Consider the following 21,548-nt stretch of genomic DNA (forward strand, 5'->3'; position numbering starts at 1 on the left):
TTTTGTGCAGCCATTCTCTAGCTAAAAAGTGGGTTGTTCTATTTCATTTTTGGAGATTCAAAATCCATCTGGAGTCTTTGTTTTAAGGAATCCATTTCAGCAGTTCCCCTCCAGATTCTGCCTTGCCACATGTGGTCCAGAGAGTGATGTTTCTGGAGTAAATGCCGAGTTCTCTCATGGGAGAGGTAAGTAGGTTCCTGGGCTGGCTGTGAGTAACAATTAAGGAATCAAACACAAACTGTGAGTAATAGGAGAGAAGTTTTTACAGATTATCACTCTTGCCTTTTCAAGTAATGAACCCTGACAAATAATGTTTACATTAGGACTGGGTTGGTATCTGCTAGCAGCATACAGGATTGTGCCCAGATCTTGACTCTGGGCAGGTGTGTGGGAAAGCAGACAGCACCACAACTTTCCTCTAGAAGGAAACTTTCACAATTGCATTCTAAAAATGAGAATGTTTAGTAAGTTACCTTACAGTAAATTTCATCACTTGAGTTAATTTTGGTGGGTATTCACGTACAACCCATGGCTTTCCTGGTTTCATGCTAGCAATCCGTTTTCCAGACTAAACCTTCATTTGGAGTCCCCTTATAAGGCACTGGGGCAGTTGTTTCTGTGGTCAAAGTGACAAATATATATATATGTATGTATATAAATCTACTATGGAGTATAATCTGGAATCTTTTGGCACTTCAGTCCAGAAAAAAACCTGCAGCATCCAGCAAGATGTCAATAACTACACAGAAGTCTCTGGAAGGGGTACCACAGTGCCTAGGGGTTGGACCACAATTGTTGTGCTTGGGAAAATTCACTCCAGTGTGAAAGCTTATGTTTAAATCAATTCCAGAAATGTTTTTGAAGAGTAATTTACACCCCAGTGATTTGGGAAGAGGTTCAGTGTTTGGTACCTAATAAAGATAGCTGGCATTGGTGAGGATGTTATTTTAATTATAACAACATGGTGATGGCATTTTCAGGAAGGGATCCCACAGAGTTCTGACTGCAGACGTTTCTCTACTCACAGCATTTAAACAGCTGCCAAAGGGTTTCCATTAATAGGTTATTTGGATACACTGTATGCAGGCTTATGCTGCACTATCAGTGCTTCACAGCCCTTTTTTCACTTTCTTGACTTTCTTGGAAAGATGAGCCAAATAGATTTGGCCAGAGCTAGTGCCTCAGATTAGAAGGCAAGAGAGCAAGTGGTGAGAAACAGCTGGTATTGCAGCTCTGTACCAGAGAGCAGGGTAAGAACCACAGCCCTTGATATCACCAGCTGCTGTAATCCCACTCCATATGCAGAGAGCATTTGCAGGACAGCTTTCGATGTCTGTACATGTGAGTTGGCTGATGTAGTAAAAGCCCTCCTGAAGATTGTAATGTAACCATACAGAGGGACTGAGAAACTCTGGCTCCCATCCTTATGTGAGAGCTCCCTAACTGTCCATTATTTTTTTGGAAATCAGGCCATTTATAAGTCACTGTTGTGCTGGTGTAACTAATTGCCAATGACCTTGCTGGCATTTACAGCAGCTAAGGATCTTGCTCAAAGGGTAAGTGCTGGGACCCAGCATTCTTCTGTACTGAATGATGCATAGTATGGCCAGGTCTCATCTCACATCATCTGTCACCATACATAAGGAGTAACTTGGTAGAAACCTAGACTCAGGCCAGTGCAAGGTGAGAATCATGCCCATCTACACATGCTGGTAAAGTCACTTCTCCCAAGGATGTGCAGCTCACATCATGCTTCCACAGCACAGCCTGGGTAAGGGAAAAATCTGGGAAGTACCTGGGGCTTGTCAGAGCCTGCAGCTATTCTCAGCTCAATTCAGCTATGCATTCACAATGCTTAGAAGATTTTTGAAATGTATTACTATCCCAATCAGATTGGAATGCTATATTTTAAATATATTAGAGTCTCTAACCAACAAATCTATATGTGTAAAAAAAAAAAAAAAGAAAGAAAGAAAAAAAAATAACTTTGTGTAAATCATCATCTTTTTATTATTATTATTATTATTCATTAAAATAACATTAATCATAAACCTCTTTGGTATTCATATGGATGTAATACATAGTTCCAAAGGAATTATGGATTAAAGGGGAGTTAAGCTCAGAACACTCAGTTCTCTGTGAACGTGCTGTGTTCATTATGTTAGATTTAGTATGAACTATTTTCTTCAGTATTATTAGAAGGGAGTAATAGTTGAGTTTGGCATTTATTTGAAAGTGATTAAAGTAAAATTTTCACCTTGAATAAAACAGCAGCAACATATTAACAATTTTTATCATGCCCACAAAAGAAATCTCTTCTCAAAAGAGTGGAAATAATCCTCTGAAATCTACCTGCAGCTGATTATATTAACCCATGAGAAATACATGTTTCCACCTCTCCAGATTGTGTGTGGGTTTTTTTTGTTTTGTTTTGTTTTGTTTTGTTTTGTTTAAAAAAGCTTCATACTGTTGAGGTCATTAATATCTCTGCTACTTATGTGTACCTGGGGGTAATGTTAGGATCACTGCACATTTACTCTTCTGTTTCTGACTTCTGAAGGCCCTACATTAATATTCTAAGACTCATTACTGATGTAGAAACTAACTGGTTTATTGAACATTGCATGTCTGGCCTCATGTCTGCATAGTACTAATTAAAAATCCTGAACTTCTCTACCAGAAAGCTTTGTAAACTGTGGTGTGGATTTTTAGAGGATTTAATCCAATTTCTGTATATATAAACTAGAGGTTATTTTCCAGGCAATCTTGTGAGTTTAGAGATATTATTTACAGAAATAATTCTGTGATAAGTATACAAGGTTGTATTCTACCCAACCGACCTGTGGTCACACTACTTGTCAATTGGGCTGTAGATTTGAGAGACTTGATGATAAGAAGTGAGTTTATACCAGGAATTTGGAAGGTGCTGGTTACAATGAACCTTGTTCTTGCACCTGAACCTTCCATGCAGTTGATGCCATTTACTTTCCAAACACTCACCTTATCTGATGGGATGAAAGTCCCCCAGATGCCTGGAGGTTGGGTCGTATTTCACCACTGAGTTTTCCTGTTTGAATGGAGATTTACATTAAGACTTTTATGAGATAGCATATAAGGCCATATTATATCAGGCATTGGATTTCTTTTCCTTCTGTATTAGCAAGTGTGGGTAATCCTAATTAAGAAATAAATTAATCTGAATTTCAACTAGCATAAATCCCATGAGGAGGAGTGTTTGCATTTATGAAATACTGGAATGTATTTGCCTGCCTTTGGTCTACCATGTTGTCCTCATTCCTATGCAACAAAAGCTAAGGTCAGAAGGGTTGCATACCCATGGCCTCAACTCAGCTTCTTTGGTGGGGTGTCACAAGATGTCCCGAACTTGTCTCAGTGCTGCTTAGGCCATTAGCTTGTCCATGTAATTCACAGTGCAACTTCTTGTGACTTCTTCAGGTAACTCTTGAAGTTTCTTTACTTTGGTGAATTCTAAAAAAGTCTGAAAAGTCATTGTTAGTGCCAAAAATTCCAGCCACTATTTCTACCGTCAGATATTGAAATTCCCTGCCACAACTGTGGCTATATATCCCCCTTCCTGCTGGCCCCTCCACCTCCTGTCTCCCGCCCCCTCCCCCCAAAAAAAAAAAAAAAAAAAAAAAAGTCTTTTACAACTTCCTTATTCAGAAAAGGGAAGAAATTGAAAAAAGTTGGTATTAATTCCAAGTGAAGTTCCAAGCTGTCCCTTTACCCCCTCTCTGAGCTGTGGTTTGGGCTGACTGAGTACTGAGGATGGTTGTCTTTGCTGCATAGGTGCTTACGTACCATTACACTGTGTTATCAGTGTCTTCCAATGACTCGGTGAGAAATGTGTTATGTGTTGTGTTTTGTTTTTTTCATCTCTGACCTCCTTAGCATAGGCAGTCAGTAAAGAATTGTATGCTTTCTCAAAGAGATTTTGGGGTTGTTCCTTGATTGTTCCATGATTTTTCTTGAGGACAAACCCAGGCCTCAAATCAAGATCCACACAGAATATTATTAGGTAAACTGAAATGGCTTTAGAGGCAGGGGATGATATAAGCTTCTGCTCTGTAAGTGCGTTTTGTTTTGTTTTGTTTTTTATGGCCTTTTGAGGGGACAGGTGAGAAGGGAGCTTACAAGACACTGTGTCTTGTGAGGGGCCTGGGGCAGGAGATAGAGTCAGATCAGCTGTAGGGGGAAAACTGGAGGGGGAAAGGGAGAAAATGAATGCCTTTCCCTACTACTGCACAGTGCATTGAAGCATGGATTCTGTAAATATGCTTTTATGTAGAGTAAAGATGCCTGAGAAGGGAAAGCTATAGCACTAAATACCTTCAAATAGTGCCTTCTTTAGTCTGTAGGGAACCTTTATCCACAGCAGTCACAGCTCTCCTGCTAGAAATCAACCCCTTTATCTCTTTTTGAATGAAGCATGGTGCAGAGGGGATAGAAGAGTTTCTGCCGGCTCATATGCCACGCATCATTGTGTTTCTGAACCTCTCTCAGTTATTAATAATGAATTAGTCTTCACAGCACAAATATAAGGAAAGGTGTTTAGTAGTGTCATTTTTGGATTAAAAAAATGGAAGCAGTGAGAGGTGAAGAGAACTGCTCAGTATTGTACTACACCAGAAATTGGAAACTGAATGTAGGTTTCCTGGGTGCTATGCCAATGCCCTGGCCAGTTTAAAAACTTCACGTTTCTTTTATTACTAGTTTGCCCCGAAGAGCTTTTCTTTTCATCCTATTTCTTTCCCCTTTATTTCCCTCCTGTCAATGTAGCATAGAGGTCCATGTAAGCACAACTTTGTATTCTACCCCCAAAAAATTGAAAGGCCTCAGGACACACTATATTTGCAACATACAATGCCATTTTGCAAGACAAAACTCATATTGCTGTTACTGAAAATAGTAAGAAAAAACATAATGCCGTATATTGCAGCAGTCCACGTTGCTGAGACATACAGGTCTCTCCTTTTCTCATGACTGTTAACTGTTCTTTTGTTTCTGCTGTTTTCTTTTGTCCTTTGGATCACACACTAGTCAAAAGCTACTTACTGTTTTGTGCATCAGAGAAAGAAAATAAATAAAGGGATAGGATTTTTCACTGCAGGTTTATGACTGCCTGCAGTGTAAAGTCTGCCAAAGGGGGAGCGTTCATATGCTCGGGGTCTGGAGGTGCTGGTGCTTGTATAAGGTACCTGGTAGGCTAGATCAAAAACCAGTGGGCTAACACTAACCTTTTTATTTTATTTATTTATTTTTTGGGGTGGGGGGGAGGCAGGGGTAGGAAGAGGGAGGGATTGACCATATTAGTTTTTTCAGCTGAATTAGCTCTTGATATCAGTCTAAGAGATAGTCTTGAAGCAATCATCAAATTAGAACAGCTAAAGCTGCTTTGCTGCTGCAGTATTTATAGACCCAGGAGCAGGCACCACGCTGTAGTCTTGTTCTGAGGGCGATCTTCAGTTGCTGTGTTCTATTACAGGATTTTAATCATTTCCTTTGAACACCTGCTCACATGTATCATAGGTGGGGATGGAAAAGTGCCCTGCTACCTTTGATCTTAAGCCAGGATAAAGCAGAGTAACATTCAGGCTGTACTACAGTGTCCTAAACAGAGCAGCAGCAGAGCCAAAGCAGTGAGATGTAAGCTGTCTGAACCTACACTGAAGTGTACCCCAATTTATGCCCTGAGGAGCTTTACTGCTCTGGAAGATTTGGGATGGGGTTTCTCTTGAAGTAACAAAAGAGGATGACATGCTCTCTACTTCCTCTACACAGCCTTCTGCTTCACTCCTAACACTGCCACCTTTTATGTGCTCCTCACTATTACTAGTAGCAGATGTGTTTAAAACCAAAGTGAGGAACTCTATCCTTTCAGCCTCTAACCAGGGTGCTGTATCAGTGCTCTGATTATCAGGAGAGGAAAAAATACACTGAGCAAGTGAGAAAGCTGTTAGAGCCAGAGAATCCCAAAATGTTAAGAAAAAAAGCTTCCTTGATAGAGGATTTTTACTGGGCATAGTGGGAATTTGCCTTAGGGAAAACTAAATCTTGTGAGGAATTGGGCTGTAAGTAGGAGGAGGGGGAGAGCTGGAATCCAGCCTGTGGCTCCCACCAGGGGCTGCAGTGCTGTAACCCCTTTGCTCCTATTGAGTTCAGTGGCATGAGAGGGTGGCCAGTGCCTTGCAGGGAAAGGTCCGTAATGAATAAACATCTTCATTTTAAATCACCCTAGGCTCCCTATTTTGCATTTCATTTCCAAACCCAGTTATCCAATTTTCAGTTTAGGCCCTCTGAAGTCTAGAAAAATAAAAGTAAACTGCAGAAGGGGGTGGGGGGACGACTTTAAAAAATTGCTAAAATGATGCACAAAGAGAGAGGGAGAAAATGACCTTTGGTTGGGCATCCAACAGTGCAAAGAAATTCTGAAGTAGTTTACTTTGAAGTACATTTCAGTCAGAGGGATTTTCTAGCAGTAAAATCGGCCACTTAGCAGGGATTGCATATAATTTCCACTCTATGCCAGTATAAAGCTTCAAGCATAATATTTTTTTCTTGTGGGTTTTTTTTTTCATCACCAATAACTAAAGCCCTTGGTCATTATTAATAATGACTCATTCTTCACCCACAGTCTTTGAACTACATTTGTCATCTCCTTAGTAGCCTTTAAAAGATCTTAACCTGACTCTTCTTTTTGCCTTCTCTCTCAGTCTCTGAGTCATTTTCTCTGTAAGTGACAACTTAGAAGTTGACATTTACCTAGGAATCTGTACCTTATGTCAGAAGTGCTTTTCAATTGCATTTGTCTTAATTTTTGCTGTTACTATTATATACTATTATATTTTACTACATTGTTTATTTTAATCTTCCAGTAAGAATATCAGGTCAGGAATGGCAGGGGTTTGGGATGGGTGAAAGGAGGGGGCTAGTATGGTATTTCCAGCACCAGAACTTTCTGCCAGATCCAAGGTGAAATAACCAGCCTAGAAGACAGCCACACTGTATTTTACCAGAAAATCTGCAGTTGGCATCTGCAAAATATCTATTTTAATATCCAGTTGAGGCAACCAAGCAGAAGCTGGTAGCATCTAGTCATCAACAAGGAGCAAAGCCACCTTTCTCAGTATGTGAAATCCATCAGTCTGAACACTCAGCAGCAGTAACTGGGGTGTGTGTTCCTTGCTTTGTTAAGCACCTGGGTATAACAGGAGATAAAAGCTTTTTCAGCTTTTAACCTTCTTTAACTTTTAAAATATGGCTGAAGACCAGGTGAGCTCAAGGTTAGCTCTTGCACCCTTTTTTTACACACATCTGTAGGAACTGTCATATCAGAGAAGTCCAGCTAGGCAATTTTATCTGCCACAGGTGTCCTCAAAAATGGCAAAGTCCTCTGATCTAACCAGCAATTGTGAATTCCATACAAGAAGAAATTTTTCTAGATAGAAACTTGGTCTACGGTTAACATAAGTTCTGTTGGCATTCATTTTGTTTTATGTTTTAGCTTGGGAAATGCTTTCTATTTTAACAGTTACAAAACCCTGTGGTTCATTCATGCAGCAATCACAGTAACCATGAGCAATGCTAATGAGGGAAGCAGGGAAGCAAGCCTTGCTCCCACCAAAATCACTGTAAGTTTTGTCAGCGACCTTCATGACAGAAGAGCTGGCCCTTTAAGGGAGTTCAAAAATGAACCAAAGCAGTAAAAAAACATAGTATTTTCTTAAGGGAGTTGTCCTTTTGTATTTTTTTTCAGTGCCTGAAGTGCCTTTTGTAGAAAGGTTACTAACCTGCGACAGATGAAAGTTAAAAGAACACGGTTAGAAGGCAAAGTAAAAGGTAGTTATGAACATATTGTTGATAGAATTATTTTTAGAAATGAAATATAAAAATGTTGGAAAGATAGGCAACCAGTGCAAACTAATGTACCATAAATTGGAAAGCTTCATAATCAAATATTTATGGCTCTCTTTGCAGTGTTTGAAAAATTAAATTATTAAAAGCAAATATTGTGGCAAATAGGTTCCCATCCATCTCAATAAAAGTTACATTTCACTATCACTGTCACATTATTACTTTTTTGCTTTCAGTCTTTTAAGATTGAAGAGAACAGTAACAAACTCTGGTAACAAATCAAAGCTTTTCAATGTAATTTACTTGGTGAGTAATTTCTAATTGATTCAGACTGATGGGGCTGCATAGTTTGATGTATTGCTGTAGTGAGAGATACTTTGGACGAAGTGAATTTATAAGCACCTCTTCTCCAAGAAAAATGGCTGCTATATTTCATTTTGTCATTTTTAGCTGTAGCGATGGTCTTGTATACCTGTCTGTGTGGAGTCTCTCAAGAAACGAAAAATTCAAAACTGCGTATACACCTTCACAAGCTGTGCTCCCTTCCCAGAGCCAAAGGGGAGAGCACTCCTGTGCTGCACCGTGATGTGGGGAGTCAGACACAAAGTGTATTTACCCCATACTGGCAACCTGGGGTGAATGTAGTGCTCCTCCTTTCTCTCTCTTTTTCAAAAGTGTAGTTGCTTAGCAACATAATTTAGTCACCTGCAGGTCAGGGTTCAGATCTTGTTAATGTCATTGTGAATTAGAAGAAGGAAATGACTTTGGGGGTTTTACAGCTTCTTTGTGACATTGCTGTTAACCAAGAGGTTTGTATCCTGTTTGGAAGAAAACCTTCCGTGACTGCTTGTTTTCCATGTGATTATTTCCACATGTATTCTGCAGTATTTCTGAAGCAAAGAGGGGAAAGGGGAATATGATAAAAGACATGTTATTTGGTTTATACATTGTAGTTGTTGAAGGTCAGAAGCAGTGCTTTACACCTGATAACAAGTTGCTTTATTTTAGGGCAAATTAAACTCCAGACTTCGTAAAGAATTGTTCCAGTGTCAGTCCTGCTCTGTCCCCTTGTCTTTCCCCACAGCACATTCAGGGAGGCTTTCAGGAGAGCAGCAGCAAGTTCCCCTCCATGCGTGCCTGCCACTTTATTTCCCACAGCAGAAATCCCTGAAGACTGGTGCCTCGGGGGAGCAATCTAAATTTAGCAACTACAAAATATATCTTGAATTTTTTCTCCATACACTTGCAACCTCTTAGATGCCATCTGATTCTGTCTGCTTCAGAGTAATGTATCCCGTCCCCCCAGAACCCTGCTCAGGGCACACTGCGAGGTTTCCCAAAACTCCTTCCTTAATTGACTGAGGAGGATCTGAGGCATCTTAAGTGATGCAGTCTCAAATGCTGAGAGACTTGCAGGGCCACATGGACTTGAAGAAACGTGTGTTTCTAACCTGCCTGAGAGCCTCTGGGGATGCCACACACCCATCAGGTCAGTTCAGCTGTCCAGGCAGAGCCAGGAGGAAAGGGCCATGGTGCAAGTTTGAGGATCTGTGAAGGGTCGGAAAAAAACATGGTTTTTGAATACTATGAGTGTGAAGGAAAGGCATTGCCATTTTGATAGAAATCCTTGTGTTAAGCTGTCAGAAGGGCTTCTTCCACTTCATTGGCCTAACCAGATGCAAGGAAAGCATGCATACCTCCATGTATATACATACATATATCACGTGTTATTATTATGGACAAAGATCCAAATTTGATCCAAACTTAAACAATCATATCCCAATTAAATATTTAATTTCATTTTCAAGATGATGGACACTTTCTATTACCACTTTAAAGTGTTCAAATCATAAGTAGATATGCAACTGAAAAATAAAAAGCCCCAATATTTTCCTTGGAAAATAACAGAATTAGATATCTGGTGTGTATTGGAAATATTTCTTCATTGTTTAGAGTTGAAGCAGTTTTATCAAATTCAATCTAAATTCATGGGTAGTTACAATCCTCCTAAAATAGCATTTGTTGGCAGAATTAATATTCACCAAATATTTTTTAGCTGAAGTTTGCATTTGGTTTCCTGATCAAAATCGCATGCACTGCTCTTGTCTCTGTGGTTTGAAATGCTGTGCTAATGGCTCTGTCCTGCTGAGGCTTTCACATCCGTGTTGTTTCACATGTGCTTTGTGGATCAATTGTAAGCTGTGCGAGAAGCTGCAGTTGTGTTCACTGCTCACAAACACTTGCAATCCCAGGATCATTTGCATGGGTGATTTGTGGTCTGGAGTTCATTAATCTTTCGCTGTGACTGTTCATTATTTGTACTATGTGACCGGTCAGCTAAGACATATGGGACCAGACTGCCAGCTGCTGAAAATCAGCGTGGCTCCACTGATGGATGGAGGCAGGCTGGTTTCTGGGTGTGACAGATTGGATCCTGGAGGAGAGGGGCTTCCTACTTGTTTGTCAGGCTTTGAAGCAGGCTACTGGGTAAGAAACAGTGCTAGCTTTTTTAATTTCTAAGCTTCTGCACAGGTGAATCCACCTGTGAAACAAGCTGCCTGTTGATACCTGGCATATGTAAACATGTGGGATCTTGTAAAAAAAAGAAAAAAAAATAGTGCAAGCAGGTGTTTGCAAACAGAAGTTAAAAAGGCAACCAATAAATAACTGAATTAAAAACTTATTTATAAACTTTATTTTTTTCACTTTTATTCAGATAACTTACCAAATGCAAAAACAGTTGTTTCTTAGGTGTCTGCTTCTGCTAAGAGACAGACTCCACTTTCTGTGGAAGCCTCAGTAGCGACAACAGTATTATTTGGTGGTTATCCTAACAAGTAAATCCTGAGTAATACCATGAACCTTTATTGACAGGGGTTGATACAATATGTATCAATGATTTAGGATAGAGCTCTTAAAAACCGATGCTAGCAAAGACCCAGTGCTGTACTGCTTGTTAGTAGGGAGCATCACAAAGGGGAGTCCAAGATGTACAGCCTCAAATCATTATCAAAGAGGAGCTTTATCAAGTTTGCCTTGTCTTCATTTGGAAATGAGTGGACATGAGCAGAGATCTAACTAAAGTGTCTTGTGGGTACACCTTCATATGAATTAACTTGAGATATGTTTCAGATCCATTGCCTAAATCAGGTACTTGCATAAGAGAGACATACAGGTGAGACATAAAAATTAATCGTGCAACAGAGCATCTGCCATCAGCTTGTTAATTGAGATGAACATTGCAGTGGGTAGCTAGTGAGATACCATAATGGCAATTAAGACCGAGAGGAGAGAGAATACTTCCTTCCTACTTTCTGCTGAGTAGCACTGGCGTTACAGTTCTAGGCGATAACTGGATTTCTCAACTGCTACCTGTATTGTGCCAATCTCCAGCAGCACCTTTAATGTGTGACTGACACTAATGAACAGAAGACCACCTTTAACCTATGAAAGGGGTCATGAATTTACACTATTGTGAAGGTGGCAGATTTGTATTGTTATTGATTTTTCCCCATCCCTCTCTACCTTTTCCCCTAACATTTGACAGGGAGATTATAGTCAATAACAATGCTTGGCATTTATGGGCGGTGAAACTTTGAAACTTGTTTCAAAACTTCTAATCCATAGATCTCAAAATGCTTTCTAAATATTGACTTTCACAACTGTTTGCTAGTTAAGTATAAGGCTAGGGAAAAGGAAAGTTGCACAGTTTGCCAAATGATATGTGGAAAATCAGTAGCAGAGCTCAAAATAGAAGCCAGAAGTCTTTCCTCCAGCCCTCTGTTCCTTCATCAGACAACAAGTACTGCTGTTTAGTCTCATTTTTGGAACAGTCAGGTACCCAGTAGTGATTAGCTAAAAGTCAGTACTGTGAAGATTTCTAGCAAAAGTAAAGTCAAGTGACATACACAACAGTAGAGTGAAGAGTAAATAAATTAATAATAATAAAAAAAAGTCACACTGAACAGCTAGGTTTTTGTATTTAATTGTGAAGTTTCACCTTTCCCAGCCACTAGAAATCTGGGGGTTCAAATTAAAGTAGTTGAGTACAAATTTTAAAAATAGCTTGGTTTTTGTTTGTTTGTTTGTTTGTTTTTCTCTGTCATGTACTGTCTCAAAGACATCCAAACCTGCTAGCAACCTAGCTCTTTGAGGCTGCCATGCTTAATGTTGGTGGCCAGGTACAGGTTTTGTATGAGGGCCAAAGAGCCCGTTTGTGACGTGCTACATGTTCCTAGGACTCCAGGGCACCTGAAGTTAGTGAAACCGTGTATAAATTGAATAGTTAAAACCAAAGTTCTCTGTAGGCAAAGTTTCTTTTATTTTTCTTTGTGAAGTTTGGAGAAGATGTACCAGTTTTGTTTTGTTTTGTGTTTTCCTTAAAAAGAAAAACCAACAGGGCTTGAAAGGAAGTGGATCTGTAGAGCTGTCAGCAGAATCTCAAAAAGAAACTCTCTGGGAATCCCATCCACCTCTCCACTTGCAGGCAAAAAGACATGGAAAATAACACATCAAAACTGCATTTCTTAAATATTTTATACATAACGTCCAATGTTCCAACCTTCACAAGAATGCCAGATAGCTGTACTTCCTTTAGTGTTTTATATATGATACTTTTAAAACTTCTGAAATAATTTTATACCTTGTATATGCTACCAATAGCAAACTGTCTTGCAATCAGCATCATATGTAGTTCTGTTGTATACAGTTTCTTAAAGGTAGAGGCAATGTAAAGCTGGATCCCCTTTTTCCCAGACCACCCAATCTTATTGGGTTATACAAGGCAGTGCTCTTCTTGAGTTTATGCTTAGGACTGTGACATGTTCCAGTGGCAAAACTGCAATCAGTTCTCAGATGGGTCTGTGATTTACAAGAACTCATTGACCAAAAAATATCCTAAGCCTTCAGGAGGAACAGTAAATTAGAAATGAATCTTAAGTAAGGCTAGTAATTTGGTGAAAATGCAAATGGCAAACCGAGGCATCATGCCTCTGCTGTAATCATAAATCCACAGTGATTGTGCATGTGAAGGGCTGAAGTTAAATACAAGTTTGAAATACTGGGTTCCTTATTCAAGAACAGCTATTTCTATTCAAGAATAGAAAAAAATGTATAACTCTTTTAGCTAACTTGGCAATGTCAATCCAGATTAAATCGTTCTGTATTTCTTAATTAACTGTAAGGTTGCATTATGCAAACACCGTTTGATGTACATATTTGTGTGTGATTGGCACAGAGAGATCAACCATGTCAAGTTTAAGTGAAAGCGAGCATACAAACTCAAACAACAAGCTGTTTGCCCAGCAAAGCAGCATAACTCTTGCAAACAGAAAGTCACTTCTTCATCTTTACTTAGGAAACCTTGTTTTCTTAGTGTCTTCCCTCACTAGGAGCCCTACAAACTCAGGTCTTTAAAATGCACTACACATTTCTATATGGATGCAATCAAGTGTATTGTGATGCACCTCAGTTTTACTTAGTGGTATAAGGACACCTGCAAGGTGAGGCTTTTGAGATCAGGTTCAAAAAACCAAAACAAAACAAAACAAAAAACAAAACACTATTACTCTTGTTACTTAGCTAAAAGATCAGAAGATCTGCTCTAGAGCAAACCTTGACCTTCTTATTTCCATTATTTGAGTTAATGTAATGTTTCTGAGAGATGCTAGAGAGACAGCAATGTAGCTTGAAGTCCATTATCTATCCCACAGCCAGTAAAACTGAATTAAAGTTGTAATTTGCCTTGGTCATGACATGACCTTGATTTGTGTTAGTCAGTATATGCATAAATGTGATTCTGAAATACTCTTCCTTCCTGAAGAAGGCATGATGTGATGATGTGTAATTTCTGAGATTCACCCGCCCTAGGTAGGACAGGAGGGGTGAGGGTGGGAAGTTGCCTGCAAGCTGCCTTCACTCTCCCTGCATTTAAGTCCAGTGCACGGGAATCTGTGTAGCCTCTGGGTGACTCAGAGCAACTTCACAGGTGTCAAGAGACAGAAGAAATGCCACAGAGCAGTGGCATTGGGGCTAATTTAGGTGATAATTCTTGTACTTGTGCTTAGCACACGGTAGCTACTTGAAAGAAGCAAGAACTGGCAAAGGTTTTCAGTCACTGAAGGCTTTTGTAAGATCCAAATGAGTGAACTACAGAAGAACTAAATGATGCAGGAAGTGTTAAAAAATGTGCAAAGAGTTTCCTGCCAAACACCTTTAATCATAGCATACTTTTCTCACCAAAACTGTTTTTCTACAGTCTCTAACACTGTGGGTCGTGAGCCTGACTGGGTATTTCTGTGGACAGACATCACAGCTCCACATGGCATAGAAGACAGAACATGATTAACCTTGAAATAGAATCCTAAAAACAGGATTTCTGGGGAAAAATATGTTTTGTTCTGTCCAGATAGTGGCAGTTTGCAACAGAAGATGATCACTGCTGTCTGGAACTGGTCTGCTGTGGACGAACTGAAGAGGCAAGTGAATGTAGTATTTTATGCTAGCTTTGGATGGGTATTCTACCTGGACTTCTTCGTGTCTGACTTTCCTATCTGCCCACACATCCCTTTGGAGAACAGCTTATAGGAGCAGAGCAGCCAGGAAGCAGGTGAAGGATCAATGTCTACTGAGCTCTTTTAGCTTTCTTTCTAAAACTCCCAGGGAGGCAAAGGGGGAGGTAATGTGGGATCAAAAGCAATAATGGAGAAGCATTTGCAGGGGGGAATTTTTTTAGATGGATTGTTTGGTTACAAAGATTAGTCTTTTTTTTTTTTTTTTTTTTTTACCCTAACATCCAGCTGCTGAATTGAAATCTAAATGTACTTGGTCAGTGCCGAGCAGTGCAAATGTACAGCTCTGATCTAAGTGACACCAGATGTCCCAGCCATTTCTTGACTTGTCTTTTCTCACCCTATGCAGAGCAAGAATACTTCCCACAAATGAGTGCATCCTTGCCAGCCTTTAAAACATAGGCACTTTCAAACCACTTTATAGATTTAAGAATCTAGCATCCAAAACCTTTAACACACCATTGCTTGAGAAGGTGAATTTTAGAGGGAAAATGCTGAGCTCTTTCTCTCTCATTAAGTGTTTTTCTGTGTTTTGTTTTTTTGTTTTGTTTTGTTTTTGTTTGTTTGTTTTTGTCATTGTTGTTATTGTTGTTTGCTGTTAATTTTGTTTTGTTTTGTTTTCCAACTGTGCCAATGGCTTCTTTGGTTGTTAGATCAGTCTGGGGGAATTGTTGCCTGTGGTGATATTCCCTCCTGCCAGAGGGAACCACACCCGAGTCTTTAGAAATCTCCCTCCCCAAGCCTTTCCCACTAAACTTTGAAGCTTACCCTTTAAAACCAAAATCTTTATAACCTGTAGGTGGACTGGGGCAGCAATAAGGGGGCAAAGAAATGCTGTTCTGAAATATGTCTGCTTTGAAGTAGCCATGGAGGTAATTGGATGGATAACTGTCTTTCAGTTCAGGATCTTTCGTTGATGAGGCTGAATATAATATAAGCAAGCAGCATACTTGAGTTTGCTGATAGCTGCCAGTATTCTCTTGGTGCATAGAAACGACAGGAATTTTTCTTTTCATACATCATTTACAAGTAACTGCAATGACTCCACAAAGTCGGTACAACTACATAACACAAAGCAGAAAAATGTACAAAGGAAAAAAAGGATAGTCTGTTGCTGTTTTTTAAGTAGAGGTTCTGTGTAGGCAGAGTTCAGCTGCACTGGGATGGAATCAAAGGGCCAGTACAGAGATTATTTTTTTTCACTTTCTTAAATTTTAATGCCTGGCTTTTGTGTCAATTATCAGTGCTCTTTATTTACTGAACAGTGCCTTATATGAAAATAGCAAGGTAATTTGATATTTACTAATGAAAAGCCCATTTCTAAAGCTGTGGTACTGAATTCTCAGCAGTTTTCACAGGAACCATTTGCCAGAACTTGAAAGAAAATTGCTCTTGAACAAACAGCCGTTCAGCACAGATCTGTGTTTTCTATGACCTGGGGAGAGGAAATTTTCACTGAGAGGTGAAAATCAGTGAAGCACAGCTTCAGACCTTTTGTGTGCAGTCTAAGCACCATAGCTTTCTTCTTACACTCCCTTCTCACATTGAAGAGACATATTTTCCTCTAGCAGTCAGCCTAAACACTTTCATTCAGAAATTATTTTCAGATCAGACTGAAAGTCAGTTTCCCCACCCATCCTCATTATTTATTTGCTGGAGTGATGACAGCTCCAGCCAGTTATGGAGTACAACTGTAGTTTCTCCTTCCAAATGAGACTACATTAATAAGCACAATTTCCTGCTATGTGTCCCTCCTGCTCCTGTCCCTCTCCCAAACATCTCTATTATCCCCTCTGACTATAGCTTTCCAGGTAGGCAAGCAGACAGGTGAGATATTCTCATGTCTTTCCTAAAGTGCCCTGAACTTGATTTAGAAAGAAACACTTCATGATTGAGAGATATCAGTGAGCAGAGCTTTGTCCCCACAGCTGAGGCAATGGGCCAAGCAGATATGCAGAGTTTTGTAAAGGACCAGTCACAGAGGCTGAGCAAAGGAGAGATAAGAGGTATCATGTATGAGAGAGAATAAAAGGAGAATAAGGCTCGCAAAACTGTACATGCAACAGAGCGGAGAAGGGTTTAGAAAAAATCCTTTGTGCTTGTTAAGATTTTTGTAAATCCCAGTCTGCTTGAACATGGACTCGTCCTTCAGAGAGCAAAAGGGCTGGTGGAGGAAGAAGTGGTTAGAAAATTACCTTCTTATATTAACTCCCTGGATAGAAAGAAATTTACTTGTAAAGGTATGTTTTTTAAGGTCTTCTTACAGGTCAACTACAGCTCTATCTACAAGACTGTGAAAAATGCAATTTTGGGGGGGGTTGTTCATTTTGTTTGTTTGTTTTAAACAAACCATGTTTTGGTTTGTTTTAACTTTACCTCTGAGATTCATTGTCAAGTGCCAACAAAGAGTTTTAAAAGCATTTGTCCATCTTTCACCAGCATGATGGACCCTGTTTCTATTCTGTTGTCCTCCAGGTACTCCTGTGTTAGAAAAGCTTTTAAGAAAGTGTTGTTTTCCTTTTCTTTATGCAGCTGAATGAGACAGAGCTCTGTCACCCCTGTGCAACAGATCCCAAGTGGGTGACTCCTCCCTTCCTACCTCTGTCCCTGGATACCTCTCCTATTTCACTACTACATTGTCACTAAAGTACTAATTGAGATTTTGTGTGCTGTTCACATATCAGCCTATTAAGTAACTGATACTAATGACCATTATAAAAATCAGTCCAGCTCTGGCAGTCAAGTGATGCTAAGCTGTCTGTGGTGGGCTGAATTTTCTGTTCTGAAAATCTGAAAAACTTTAGTCTCTCTTAAAACCTTAACATTACACATCACTAATCTTGGAACAAGCTTTTCAGGCAACCTTGTCACTGTGGTTTTTCAGATTTTCGGATTTCATCTTAGTTAAAGCTTTATTTCTACAGCCCATCACTTTAAGCCATCAGTATGTAGTATATCTAAGCTTCCTGCATATCAAAAAGGATATGCGGAGAGATAAATTGCCAAGGAAAGATGTGTTCAAGGGGCAGACTTTAAAAGGCAGTTAGATGGTAGAGGGGCACACTGAGAGAAAAAAAATGATCAGAGGAATTACAAACTGACACAAGTTTTGGAATTCTCAGTCTTTAAAATCTGCCCCAAGCTCCTTAATTATGGAACAGGTCCACAAGGAAAACTATAACCTATTTCCCTTTGTCCAACTCTTTCTGGTTGGAAGGATTTATTAAGCCAATGTCAATATTCTTCCCATCAATTTTGGAATGTCTGACTCTTTGTTGAAACAAGCTATTAGCAGCAATAAAAAGACACAGGACTAGAATAATTTGTCTAGAGTTCTCTTGTGTGAAATATTCACTATAGTGTGAAGATGCCAGTAAGTAATATTATACTCACGGCTTATTTTGGCTCACAGGTGGCAGCAAAATCAATTAACTACTTCTATCCATAGGAATTTATTGACTTCCACCCATTTTAGAAAGAAATGTGACTCTCAGTTGGTAAAGTTACAAAATGCTTGTCACATGCTGTGCAGTTCTGTGATATGCTGCAGGACATTCCTTTCTGTACCAGCAAGCTTGACTCTGTGGCAGTGTGCTTCATCTGCAGAAGCTCCACCAGTACTGAAATATCTTCATTACTCATGTGAGACGCTGATCTGTGTTCTCTGTTGAAACTTCTCAAACTACTGGTTGGCAATACTACTTACCTCTAATTACTTTTTCACAAAACCCGAGTCAGCAAAATTTGCAATGACTTTGCAATGAATCTCATAATACCATGAACAGTGGGAAAGTGTGTTTTTGCAGATAAAGACACCCCACACTACTCATTTAACTCAGTGTGATCCCCACACTATGAACCTGGCACCATACCAGAAGAGGATGTGGGAGAAAGAGGCCAAGCTATTACTGCAAGTAGATCAGTGTACATAAATTTAGGCAATCATTTAATGGCAGCTCAGCTAAACAAGATGTCCCTCACCTTTTGTTCCTTTATAGATGTTTATGTTACTAATTAAGCTGTGGGTTTAGGTCTGCAAAGTAATGAGGCATTTCCACCTGCTGATGTCAAAATATCTGACTGTTTGCTGATACTTTAAATAAAAGTAGGTTGGAGAACTGGCTGTGGTAATTGACTTGTTGCCTGCAAAAGTTATTTCAGGGTGAATGCCAGAGATGTTGGACTGGCCTAGAAATCTAGAAAGAAATGCTGATTTTTCCAAAGTTTGCTGGTTGGAGAGCTTGCTTAGCATCTGGTCATGTTTCTCACTCTAGGTGTAGTATGTACTAAGCCTACATCTGGGTTTTCATAAGGGAGTAGATTGTGTGTGTCTGTCTTGTATAGTCTAATTAAAATAACTTGAATACATATCTCAGTGTTCCTGCTGAGTCTTATGGTATTTAGTTAACTGGTTTTCATTTTGTTGAAGGTAGACTGGGATGGGTTTGTGTTTAAGCTTCTGTGGTGGGCAAAGTTTTAATTGAATACATAACAACTGTTGTATTTAGGTAATTGTTTGAACCCCGTGGCTGTGAAAAGCTGAAATCTAACATGCTCTGGTATTTCTCTATAATGAGATATCCATGTCCAAGTACTGAAACTGTATTTGGAGCTATACCTTTTGATTCTGGACTACACTTGAGAGGGAGACTTCTGAGGAGCACACCAGATGTACTGAAAAAGAATAACATTATTACACATTGCTCTTCCCTTTTCCATTCATTCAGACTTTGACCCTGAAACAAAGCCATCTTTACAGTGCTATTAGATCACCCAGCTATTCATGATGAGCTTTAAAAACCTAGGTGCTGAATACTTGCAATGAAGTTTTCCAAGGGTAAGACCATTAACCTAGATCTGCTGGCCAATTTCCAGTCTTTGTGTTTAACTTCTTATCTGAGTTCCTCTGGTAGTTTCAGTTATCATGATCTTCACCCTTTCATCTCTGCAGCTACCATGCGGCATTTTCTTGCTTACTTCAGCACAATTTGCAGATTACCCAGCTCTAGTTTTACTTCAGCAATGAACCATACATTTTGCAAAAACACATTGCTGCTAAAAGATGCTCATGTTATCTTAAGCATATGTTAGGTAAAAATCTGGATCAACATATAAGAATGAAACACTGTATTTCCGTTTGTGAAAAGATAACATAGCTTTTTGCTAACTACTAAATCCAGTCAGGAGCTACTGTATCAAACTATCTGAAATGAATAGGCCATTAACAAAGAAGCACATTATTAAAGCACGGTGTAATAAAAAGGATTACATGTCCTTGTGTAAGAAGGATTTCAGCAATAGGATAAAATGGCCGCTATCTAGTGTTAAAAAGTAGATAAAATATCATGACAAAAATAGGCATGATGTGATAAAAAGGTGGCTACTCGATGACTTAATGTGTAAAAAGAAGTAATGAGAGTACAGAAATCAATATCATAATATGGATAGGTTAGCATGGGTTCAAGGAATAGGTGATGTAGCTTTTCATCAGTAGATGACCTGGTTCAAATCCAGATTACAAAGTAAATTCTGCCTTGACATAAATCACATATTTAACCCCATCGACTTCAGTTACTAGAGTTTTTCCCTGCCTTTCTGATGACTGAAATTCATTATTGCACATAAGTGAAAAATTGAGAATGAACAATCTTCAAATTTTTATAGTCCCAAGCAGATTGCAGACTTCCTACATATTTTTCGTATCCCCTATCCAAAGAGCTTGTTCTGAGATGGAGGGAACTATTTTTCAGTTGTTAGCTTTTACAGTCTGATATCTGCTTAGTGGCTCATGAAAAGTGAATATGAACCTACTGGGTAGCTATACAGACTGTAAGCTTTCCTGAACTTTTTTTGAAAGCTCTTGTAACTTTGAGCTACTTTAAGGGAGAGACTGTCTGCATCAGGAATCTCTACAGCAATTTTGCTAAAATTTCTTGTCTCTCTCTCATCAAAAGGATTTGGGGTTGTGCCTAGAACAGAAGTCTGAATGTTCATTAAAGATGACTCAAAGTAATACCAAAAAGTTGCTTTTACTATTGATTCAGACTGAAGCTGAGTGTTCACAAGGAATTATGTTATTAAAAAGTTGTTCTGAGTAGGGATGTATTGAAACACAAGACTGAATTTCAGGATCTAAGAGGGAAGAACAAAGAACTGGAGGGAATGGAGAAAAGTAAAATGTATTACATCTATGATTGTAGCCAAGTTCCACAAAACCAGTATAAATAGCTTAAATTGTAATGTATTGTTAGTCTATCAGCCAGCTACTTAGAACATTGAAACTGAGCCATCTTCTCATCCTTTATAAACTCTTCACCTCAAGATCTGTGAAGAAAAGGTTTGCATCACTGATGTCTGTTAGACAGTTAGAAAAGACAGGCTGAATTTAGTTTAGCCTTAAAATGACTTTAAAAACTGATCTAATTACTGCGTTTTTCCAAAATAATGCATTCTTTTACCTTGTAAAAATGGGCTGCAGCAAAGCTGCCACACAAGCATGATGCAATATTTCAATCAGTCACCTCTGGGTGACTGAGAATCGCTAGTTAGGGGGTTTCTCAGGTAAATATAAAGCTACTTGTTTTCTTTCTTTGAACCAAAAGCTGTCAGAAAGTTCACTTCCTTGGGAATTTCTTTATTTACATAAGCAATAGTTTTCTTTAAAAAAAAAATGTATATATTCAGTCATGGCTTTCAAAAAATACAAGATCTTGTTAATTTTGACTGCTAAAGGGAATGCTAGATGTTTATGTATCAGATCCAAGCTGGTTTTAAATGAGTACAGCCCCATCAATTATCATGGGGCTGCACTGAGTGACATACACCATGTGATAATCACACCCACACTTTTGCAAGGAAGATTGGTTCGGGTATTTTTATTCTTTTGTTGTTGAGAAATTCTCATCTGAAGAAAACAAGAAACTATAGTTCCTTGGTGTTGACACTGCTGCGACCTCATTGATTGAATGAAGGTTGCTATGGTCTAACTGCAGAATCTGCTCAGTGATGTATACAGTGTCACCACTGAAAGCCCATCATCTGCCAAATACCACACAGTGATAACTGGGAGCCTGCGTTTTCCCTCGTGCCTCCCACCTGCACATT

The 21,548-nt window shown here is 39.2% G+C and overlaps 1 protein-coding gene across 34 annotated transcripts in view; it reads left to right on the forward strand.

Moving 5' to 3' along the window:
- LOC311443752 (uncharacterized protein) overlaps window positions 1–21,548 on the forward strand; it is a 319,792-nt gene that overhangs the window by 247,771 nt on the left and 50,473 nt on the right. Inside the window, exon 1 of one of the 34 annotated variants that reach the window (XM_084534190.1) lies at window positions 3,761–3,858. The exons of the other annotated variants lie outside the window; for them this stretch is intronic. Within the exon in view, the coding sequence (XP_084390316.1) occupies window positions 3,851–3,858 (8 nt within the window). The 5' untranslated portion in view covers window positions 3,761–3,850. Of the gene's footprint in view, window positions 1–3,760; window positions 3,859–21,548 lie in introns of those variants that run through there. 34 annotated transcript variants of the gene reach the window in all.

Source organism: Aythya ferina (genome assembly GCF_964211825.1).
Source record: "Aythya ferina genome assembly, chromosome: 13".
NCBI classification, from domain to species: Eukaryota; Metazoa; Chordata; class Aves; order Anseriformes; family Anatidae; genus Aythya; species Aythya ferina.